This window comes from Eublepharis macularius, chromosome 1, assembly GCF_028583425.1.
Source record: "Eublepharis macularius isolate TG4126 chromosome 1, MPM_Emac_v1.0, whole genome shotgun sequence".
NCBI classification, from domain to species: Eukaryota; Metazoa; Chordata; class Lepidosauria; order Squamata; family Eublepharidae; genus Eublepharis; species Eublepharis macularius.
The window spans coordinates 88,295,578-88,306,574 of NC_072790.1; the positions used below are offsets into that span (position 1 = coordinate 88,295,578).

At 42.7% G+C, this 10,997-nt stretch overlaps 1 protein-coding gene across 1 annotated transcript; it reads right to left on the reverse strand.

The window, feature by feature from the left end:
• Positions 1-1,683: 1,683 nt before the first annotated feature.
• NDUFAF4 (NADH:ubiquinone oxidoreductase complex assembly factor 4) lies at positions 1,684-8,962 on the reverse strand. The gene is made up of 3 exons (XM_054991130.1): positions 8,799-8,962; positions 6,428-6,525; positions 1,684-2,307 (listed from the first exon to the last, which is right to left on the reverse strand). The coding sequence occupies exons 1-3, from the start codon at positions 8,920-8,922 to the stop codon at positions 2,014-2,016; spliced, it is 516 nt and encodes a 171-aa protein (XP_054847105.1). The 5' UTR covers positions 8,923-8,962; the 3' UTR covers positions 1,684-2,013.
• Between the last annotated feature and the right edge of the window lie 2,035 nt (positions 8,963-10,997).

The following is a 10,997-nucleotide window of genomic DNA, read 5'->3' on the forward strand; positions in this document are numbered from 1 at the left end:
ATTACAGAAGTTTACAAAGTTATGTATTAGATGGAGAAAGTGGAAAGAGAAAGCTTTTTCTCCCTCTCCCAAAGTACTAGAACTCAGAGGTGCCCCATGAACTTGGCAGGCAATAAAATTCATGTCTAAAAAAAATTACTTCCTTGCTGAATAATTAAACTGAGAACCCAATTGCCAATGGACATAGTGATAGCTTCGAGCTCAGATTGCTTTAAGAGATAATCCGGTTCATGGACGGGAAGTCCAATGGCTACAAATCATGTTGAGTTAAGGGGCCCTCCATATATACAAAGACAGCAAACCTCTGAGTACCAGTGCTAGGAGGGACTATCAGGAGGAGGCCTTGGCCTTTGTTTCCTGCTTGTTGGTCCTTCAGGGCAACTGTTCTGGCTGCTGTGACAGGATGCTGGACCATATGGACCACCGGTCTGATGCATCAGGGCTCATGCTGTGCTTTTATGTTTTGAGGTAGCTCTTTATCAGTACTTGGGCCATTGCTTCGAATGGTTAGTTTTAGGGTTACTGGATCTGGGATTGCTCTATGGATATTTTTCTTTAATTAGTGTTAAAATCCAAACTGGCAGCACCACAGCTGAGCACAGGTTGAAAGGCTGAAGTCAAGAGAACATTTTGCCAGTGAGTTTCTGAGGCCACTTTTGTCAATGTTTAACGAGCAGAACCACATAAACACAGCCCCTAATGTGTGCCTAATGATATACCCCAAATGCCTCAATATATTTCAACGATTCCATTTGCACAAACCAGCCTACATTTTATGGTCAGGTCTACAATGTATTGGCCATAAACAAAAAACAAATTCAGACACACACGCACATGCACGCACGCACACACAAGGTGTTTTACTGACCTGAAACTGTTCCTGGGGGGCATATCAAGATGAGAAAATGATATGGGCAGAGGAAGGCTTAAACCTTCTCTCCTTCTTTACAGTGGCTCTGATTAAAATTGTGCTCCTGCACACTCAGGAAATGGGCACATGTGACCTAAAGTTCTTGAGACAGCCAAGCATACATCAGGTGGACTTCGTAATGTTTGACTTAGCCCTAAAGTGAGCGCATGATAAGGAGGACTAGGCTTATGTACCGTTAAGAGTCCTGTAGGAGAAAGTTTTAATGGATGCAACACTTCTTAGCTCTACATGACAAGCTTTTTCTTTTGGCTTTCCTCTAACTTTTGGATTTTCAGAAGCCCTTTCCTAAAGAGGTCGTCCTAGTCAGACTTCCTAGTTATTTCAATGCCATTTTTTTTGTGAAGCATAACAGCATTCATAGCCAAATATAATAAGCATTGTGAGACCTCAGTACTGAACCCACGAGTTTCATCCGGATGGATACAGATTTGTAGTCCAGAATAAAGCACAAAATCCTCATTGAAAACTTGAGTCATACAGTAGCATAATTGGTTTCTTATGGGACACACTGCCAATAAATTACTGACAGTTTGAGGTTTACTGATTACATCCAGTAAACTAACAGAGCAAAACTGCATTTGGCCTGAATACCAGTTTTGTTTTTAAACAGAAGTAATTATGTCTAAACTAAAAGAATGCCAAACCCAACTCAATTTTCTTCCTTTGTTCTTTAGCGCCCTCATTTACCAGATACAAGGACTGAACGAGAACACACACACTCATTTCTTAGAAAAAAAACACTGCAACTCTGCTTTGCTTTAATTGTAACTGTTTACAGAATGATGTTCTTGTGTGCAGCACACAAAAAGATAATGATTTTTTGTTTGTTTAAGGTCTGTTTAATACACAACTGTTTTGTAAGAAATTGTTCTTCAGACAGCTGACATTTTTATAATAGCTTGGGCCTCTTCACCAATTTTGCTAAGGTTTGTCCCTTATGTCACAGTGTCATGTGAAGGATGGGTTATGACAGTGACCAGAGGCTGCAGATACCACTTAAATAAGACACATTTTCAGTTTTTAGGTAGGAGAAAGGGGAAATAGAATAAAGATATCCATCCATCAAGATTTGGCAGACATTTTTATCTAGATTGTAAGGCTTTCTTGTCTTGAGGAGGAAAGATCTCCACAGAAAAAGGAATGAAATATGTTAAGAGGGCAGTCACATCCTTCAGTTCTAGACTATATTCCTTTGCTATGGTCTCTGCAGTCCATTTATTTGGAGAACGATTATGATTATTGAGAAGGGCCAAAGCCTCAATTACTGAGATTTTGCCTTTGGGAATAGTCTTAACATCTAGGTGACCAAGCTGGCCAGCTTTTGTAAGTCGGCGCTCCTCTGTTTTAGATGGGAGACTTCTTTCATTGTTTATTACCTAGAGCAGGGGAAATTAAAAAAAAAATTGTTAGACTTTAGTACACAAGATGCAGGTATTCCCTGTCCTAAAGTTTAAGTTATATGCTATTAAACAGAACAAACAAGTCTGTAAATAATTATTCATTTCTACACTAAAAAATAAAGAACCATGATAAACTGGCACTTGTCTTACAACACACTGCTCACAAAAGATATTGTACATATGCAGCAAATAGTGACCTGCATGTGTGAACAAACCTATTAATGTCACATATACAATTCCATGAAACCACCTTATTCTGAGTTAGACCATTTGCCTACCAAAGTCATTATTATCTACTCTGACTGGAAGTAGCTCTCTGGGGGCTCAAGTCTTTCAGGCCTTTCATCTCTTAACTGGAGTGTTAGAGTAGGATCTGAAAAACTCTGCCACGGAAGCTTGCTGGTTGACCTTGAGCCAGTCACTCTCTCACAGCCTAACCTCCCGCCATGGAGTGGCTGTGAACATTAAATGGATGCAACATCACTAAGTCCCTACTGGGGAGGAAAGCAGGCTGTCAACAGACAAACAAATACATGCTTGGGACTGAATCTGGCACCTTCAACACGCAAAGCAAGTGCTCTACTGATGGGCCTTAGCCCCACCCCCAATTCCTCATATTAAACATTGTTATTTATCAATACCAGTCCAAACATTGAATTGGAAGTCATTCAGTGTTGAAATCAAGAGAGCTTTGTAATCAGACACAAAGGCTGTACTGTAAGGAAGTAGTCTCAAAGAGATGCATCAATAAAGGGATAGGGACTATACACTTTACTACTATGTACTGTTTGTTGCTGTAAGTATGATCCTACTAGGTAGTTTCTGTATTATTAACATGTTAACCAGCACAACATCCTCCAGAGACTACAATAACAACAACTGTGCTTATATACCACTCTTCTAGACAGATTAGTGCCCCACTCAGAGCTGTGAAGAAAGTCAGTGTTATTATTATCCCCACCGTACAGCTGAAGAGCTGGAGCTGAGAGAAGCAGCGTACCCAAGGCCACCTACCAACCTCAGGGCAGTAGTGGGATTTAAACCAGCAGAGTGCTGATTCACAGCCCAACCTCTTAACCACTGTGCTACAAGCAGCTCAATACAAAGCACCAAGCAGATATGAAGATTAAGAGTTTATCAACACAGTTTTTATTGACTTAATTATCATCTACACTTACTATGAATGAAACTGTGACTGGATGATCCCAAGTAATCACTTACTTGGCATTTAAACCATTTGAATGATGAGGCAGAGAGGAATGCAGGGATCCTCTACTGCTAATAGCTAGGTAGAAGAATGCATTTTTATAAGTAAAGCTTTTCTCACCAACACTATTTTGCACATGTATATTTAAACTAATTATAGTCAGCCACAGTAGTAGTATATTTGTATCCTGCCATTTCTCCGAGGAATTCAGAACATCTTACATATGGTTGATAGATTCCCAATGCGGCACCACTCAGGCTCAGGCAGAGAAATGAAGCTAATTTCAGAAATAAAACGTATATGCTTGGCACATTGTTTGGATTAAAACAACAAAAGAAACAGAGAAGAAGAAACAAACAAGCAGGGAAGTAAATGCTTCCAAAAATTTCGAGCCTGTCCAGTATTATCACTTCCTCCAATGACAAATTGTATTATTTCGTGCCTGCTGGGAAGACAGATAATCAGGGCCATTCACAGACAAGGTAGGATTTTTGGTATACTAGTTGGACTCCCCCACCCCAATAATGTAGAAAAACATTTGTAGGTTAAAAAGAGGGAGACACCCAGTGCCAGAGGATGCTCATTACTGCTCTGGATGCAGGGACCTGTGAGGCAGTTTAGTGTCAGTTACAGAGAAAAACAAAGAAAATAAAAAATTGAGATGGGAAATTGGTCTCCTCAAGTCGCTTACAGCATTGTGGACGGGGGGGGGGGATTTAATTTCCCACCCCCCTCCATGATCCCTTACAACCCTCAACGATTTATTATTAATAAAGTGCCATAATAGACTTAAAGAGTAATTTTTAAAAAAAAAACAGAATGATCCCGCCCCAGAGAAACTTACAATCTAAAAAACTCCTTGTTTGAACATAGTTTTCTTGTAGCTGATTATTTTTTATTTTACTTCATTTATAATCCACCTTTCTCCTCAGTGAAGACCCAAATAGCTTACATCATTGTCCTCGCCTCCATTTTGTCCTCACAACAACCCTATGAGGTAAGTTATGCTGGAAGTATGTGGCCAGCCCAAGATCACCCAGCAAGCTTCCATGGCAAAGCGGGGATCTGAACCTGGGTGACCCAGATCCTAGTCCTTCACTCTAGACACTATACCCACCAGCTCTGGAAAGTGAAATAGGTGTGCAACCCCTCTGAATGTTGGTAGCAAAATCATGGTACCCCTCACTGCTGCCTAGATTATTCCTTTCTGTCCCCTTTCCAACTTTATATGCTGTGCTGCCAGCAACTACTTTTTCATAGAATATCTGTGCATTAGCTTATTGGTAACTGATAAACATCTTTATTAGATACTTCGATTTTGTTTCACAAGACTTCTATATTTCCTCTAGAATTCCTTGCAACGAGTGCAGCGGAAGTGGCTTCGCAAGGAATGTTAATGCTCAGTGAGGACGTGCGTGATTTTTTTGGTTATGATCTCACCAAATTCTGAAGCATGTATTAGCCTGGCTACCTCCATAACCCGCATTTTACCTCCTGCTGTCTTATTAGTACATTGATGGGAGTCGGAGGAAAGGGAGAGGGGCACATCAAGGCATGGCAACTAAGAAATTACAAAACAGAAGGCACTTAAAGATGCACAGGCACTTTTGGAGCGGAACAGGAATGGTTAGTAAATGTAGTCTGGAAGTAATGTTCTTTTCCCCACTGAGTGACCTGTTCAACCTGTGAACATAGCCTAACTCAAACAGGGCACAGTATCTTATTCCAGGACACCAAAATACTGGACAACACTTCCAACTACTTTGTCAGACTGCACAGGGAAGCCATTGTAATTCACAAGCATAAGCAAAACTTCAACAGGAAAGAAGAAACCTTAAGAATGAACCGAGCATGGTTGCCAGTTCTGAAAAACACCAGGCTAACAAAACATTCTATCCTTGACAATAGCCCTGCAGAGAAGATTAGCACATCAAGCACCAATCCATATGCAAAAGAACCTCCTCAGGATACAGTGAAGCCTCCCGCCATTAGCATTCCACACCCTGGGAAACTCTTACAGGATGACTCAGCTCAACCCCACCCCTCCTGAGTAGATACAAATGACCTACATCTTTTCCACACTGTGACACTGAGAGATCTCTGTCTTTTGGTGCTACACCACTGAAGATGCCAGCCACAGCTGCTGGCGAAACGTCAGGAACTACAATGCCAAGACCACGGCAATACAGCCCGGAAAACCCACAACAACCATTGACCTGTTCAAGTTGACTACCATATCTGCCAAACCTTTACCATGCCTACTCAAAAGTCAGCCTTGAATTCAATGGCATCTATTCTTATTTGACATGCTTAGAATTGTAGCCCGAAGTGATCTTGTACTGCTTCCCTAGAAATTCTAGTAGCTTACCTAGCAAACCCAGAATATCTTGTTACCATGGAAACAGCACAGGATTCTGTTCTATTTCTCCGTCCCAAGATATATGGGAGAATATAAAAACAATATTTAGATTCTGCTTTATTTTGGGAATGTAAGAGTCTATTAACAGCTGCTGAAAAGTAATACCAAAATGAAAAGCAGTAAGGGTCAACTGAGTTCTCCAAGAAGAGCAAGGAACCATTAAGGAGATTTGTTAAAGAAGATGAGTGCATGAAAATGGGACCTTTGCATTTAGTAGCTAAACAGACCCCTGAAAGCAAATCTGCATTAAGAACTGACAATGAGAGTACACGTACCCATATATGAGGAATAATATAAGCACATTTCATAATTTATGACAATCATAAATTTTAAAAACCACATAACACAAAAGGTAACACACAGCTTAACATTACCTAATATTACATCTGTCATAACAGAATCTACAACTATTACTGTTGTTTCTCTGATAAAGAACATTGGAAGTGTGCACTGCAAGAAGACTGACTCACATTCACAGGTGGATCTCTGGAATCAACATAAACATCTTTTAATAATGTATGAAGATGTTCATCTTTCTTCTTAATTTCTTCTTGGAATTGATCAGGGTCTAAGAAATGACAGATTTACAGCATAAAACACTAAGTTTTCTCATCTCTTTCCTGGCATTAACAATGTATTGCAATTCTGTAAGGAAATCACTAAAAAAAATCATTCAAGATACATTTTAAAATATGCACGTATTCATACAAAATACAAACCATGTGTAAAAACTAATACAAATACTCTCTGAGTCAGTATTGCCCCACTTCAGGAAAGAATTTTGGAGGTAGTTTTGAAATTCCCATTTTTCAGCACAATACCTCAGTAGGTTTAACCAATAACGCACATGGTCCAGGACCAGTGTCCACAAAGCAATTAGTCCCAGATCATTTTAGGTCAGTCATCCTCCAAAATGGGGAAAACATCATTTGGTGGTAATGGAGAACACTGTCAGCTACCTAGCAACAGCTACTATTAAAGCCATGAAGCAGGAGAAGCTAAACAACTCCTCCATGGTGCACAGCGTGGTGAAAATGATTCCTCTTTCCTTATTTTATCCTCACAACAACTTTCTGAAATAGGTTATAATGAGAGGGACCGTAGGTACTTCCATATTGTACTCTAATACCTTCACCACTATACCACACTGGCTCTTTTGCCAAAAAGGCCCAGGAAGAAGCTCCAGCTGCTTCTTCCTGAGGCAGCCAGCATGATGTAGAGTAGGACTACAAACTGGGAGACCCAAGACTGAACCCTGCTCTGCCATAGAAGCTCCCTGGATGACTTTGGTCCAGTTACACATACTCAGCCTAAACTATCTCATAGAGTTGCTGTGAGGATAAACTGGAGGAGATAGGAATGATGTAAACTGCTTTGAGGTAGCCACTGGGGGATGGGGGGAAGGCAGGGTATAAATGAAGTAAAATAAGATCTTTCCCAATCACATACATATCTGTGTTGCTCCCTCTCAGACCTTCATCTATAAATTAGGATAACAGTACCACCCTCCAGAATGGTTGTAAGGATTACAAGATAAAATGTGTGATCCACTTTGAACACATTTTGGCTTGCAAAACACATTTGGCTTTGAACACATTTGGCTTGCAAAATTCCTGGAGATTTGGGGGTGGTGCCTTGGGAGGTAGGGTTGCCAGCCTCCAGGTAGTGGCTGGAGATCTCCCGGAATTACAACTGGTCTCCAGGCCACAAAGATCAGTTCCCCTGGAGAAAATGGCTACTTTAGGGGGTGGACTCTATGGAATTATGCCATGCCAAGGCCCTTTCCCTCCCCAAACCCCACTTTCTCCAGGTTTCTCCAGGTTTCATCCCCCAGATCTCCAGGAATTTCCCAACTTGGAGATGGCAACCCTGTTGGGAGGTCAGAGTTTGAGGAGAGGAAAGAACTCAGGTGGGATGAGCTACCATAAAGTCCTCCTTCCAAAGCTGCCATTTCTTCCAAGAGAACTGATCTCTGTAGTTTAGAGATCAGTTGTAACACTTTGGCCCCTGCCTTGAGACTGCAAATCCTAAATGCTATATAAATAATGAATATAGCAGTGGTGGTAAAGTGCTCGAAGTTAAAATATATTGAGCAAGTACACTTCCAGCTATGCAAGCTAATACACATTGATTTTCTTACCTTCTGTAAGTAAAACATATGCATTAGGCAGCTTTACACTGCACCTTCTAAAATACCACCTTCAAGATTTTGAAACACCAATCTTAAACACTATAAAAATATCTAGCCGCAATGCTCTTGCTAACTAAAATGAAACAGGACTGGAAAATAATGCTATTCCAAGCATGTTTGTAGTGGGTAGGGGGAAATAACTGATAGAACCGGGAATCCATCAAATACTAACAGACCTTTACATCTCCTTTCTAGCGCAGCAACATACTCAGCGTCCAGCACTTAAGTCAAACTACAACTCCCAGGCTGCAAATCGCAGCAGATCAGCCACGTCACGCACGCGCCCTCGGGAAAAAGCCTTAAAAGCGCGATCAGAAGGGCGCGGGACACAGCGCGCCGCTTCCAAACGGCGAGGACAGACAAGACAAGCGGTTCAATGTCACGGGGGCCTTCCCCGCTGTGGCGGTCGCGTCGCCTCCCAATCACAGGCTCTGCGTCTTAGTCCTATTTATCGTGCGCGCAGGGACCATGCTTCGGCTGGATAACCCCGTAAATGCCGGAGGAGCAGCCCCTCGGCGCCCAGCCACCCATTCATCTGCCCTTGGCGGAAGAAGCTCCCGAGCGAAGTGCCGCACCCGGAGAAGAAGGCGAAGTGCGATTTGCTCGGCGGCGGGCTTACCCCCGAACGGCTTAAGCAGGGCCAAACTCACCGGGCTGGGAAGCTGCGCCGGGGTGTCGCGGGGCTGCCGCCGGCTTCGCCTTGCCGATCTCGCGGTGGGCTCGGCTCTCCAGGTTAAAGAGCTTAAACACGCGCGTCACCCGGGCGCCCATCATCCCTGCGCGCTGGCCCCGCTTCCCAACGGCCCGGGGAGCTTTCCAGCTCTCCGCCCGCGTGGAGCATGCGCGAGAAATCAGGCGTCCCCACCGCTAAACGGCTCCAGGGCGCCACTTAGTGGGCTGGAGGCCGGCTGTGGCGTACCCTTCGGATACTTGAAACAGATCAAAGCCCCGCAATATTAAAAGGCTACACTTTCGCCCCATATTCTTACAGGGATTAGTAAAACAGTATCAGTATTAAGCGTAAGGGTTCTGTTTTAGTTTCAGATGGGTTGCCTTGTTAGTCTGCAGTAGAAGAACAATATTCGGCTCCAGTAGCACCTTAAAGACCAGTTAGATTTCCAAGGTGTGAGCTTTCAAGAATCAAATCTCCTTTTGTCAGATAAGAAACTTCATACCTTGGACATCTAGTTGTCTTTAAGGTGCTACTGGGCTGAAATCTTAATGATATTTACTCTCTGATGGACTAACATAGTAATACACGGGCACTAATTTGGAAGCATGGAAATCAAGTATTTTATTTATTTTTATTTATTTTCTTTGGATTTCTATTCTACCCTCTCCATGAAGGGCTCAGGGTGGATTACAACATTTTAACACACATTAAAATTAATTTATACAATTAAAACCATAAATAGATTTTTAAGAAACATTCATGCCAGGAAAATATACAGTCAGATGGTGGCAATCAATAGCAGCAGACACAGCATGACAAGATAAGGTGGTGGACAACTTTAGTAGGGAGGGATTCAGATTTTTTTATCAATTTTTTTGACTGGTGGAGGCCAAGCCCGACCTCAACCATATGCCTGATGGAATATCTCCCTTACAGGCCCAGCGAAACGCTAACATATCCTGCTGGGCACTGGTCTCAGTGGACAGAGAATTCTAACAGGCTGGAGCCAGGACCGAGAATACCCTAGTTGTGGTTGAGCTCAGGTGGGCCTCCTTAGGCCAGGTACCACCAATACATGTTTCTCTCCCAATCGGAGCACGTATGGGGAGAGGCGGTCTCGCAGATACGCTGGTCCCAGTCTGCATAGGGCTGTGTAGGTTAATACCAAAACCTTGAACCTGATGCGGTACTCCACTGGCAGCCAATGCAGCTGGTGCAATATAGGCATTATATGCACTCCAGTTAGTGCTCCTACAATAACACGCACTCCTGCATTTTGAACCAGCTGCAGTTTCTGGGTCAGGCTCAAGGGAAGCCCCACATAGAGTGAGTTACAGTAGTCCAGCCTAGAAGTGACAGTTGCCTAGATCGCTGCTGACAGAGGTACGGGACAAGCTGTCTGGTCTGTTGTAAATTAAAAAAAGAGGACCCAGCAACTGCTGCTACCTGAGCCTCCATTTTCAAGGAGGCATCCAGAATCACCCCCAGATTCCTAACCAATGACACTTGCGTAAGTGGCGCCCATCAAGGTTTGGGAGTCGGAGTCCGGCACCTACCCCCCCCCCAAACCTGGCAACTTAAATACAGGACCTCTGTCTTCGTATGATTTAATTTCAGTTGACTGTGTTTCAACCAACCAGTCACAGCATCAAAGGCATGTTCCAGAACATCCGGGACCGAGCCAGGCCGGCTGGCCATCATCAGGCATAACTGGGTGTCATCTGCATATTGATGACACCCAAGTCCAAAGCTCCACACCAGCTGGGAAAGGGGGTGCATATAGATATTAAACAGCAACGGGGAGAGTATGCATTGGGAATGCCTTCTCTCTGCACAGGATCTACAATCCTATGTGCAACTATCCAGGAGTAAGCCTCAATAGGCTATCTGAGAAAATATTTCTAAGATTAGGTTGCATAGCAAATGTGTTTGTGCAAACTTAAACTTCCATAATGGTAATAATAATTTTATTTATAGACTGCCTTTCTCACTGGCATCCAAGGCGGATTACAACAGTATGAGTGAAAATACAATATAATCAACAGCTAAGACATTCACTGAGCAAAGTACAATAGTGAACAACAAGTAGAACATTCTAGGAAACATACAATAGGGAATGGTAGCGGAAAAAATTAAACTTAAAGCCAAACACAGAGCTGGAATCAATCTGAAACAG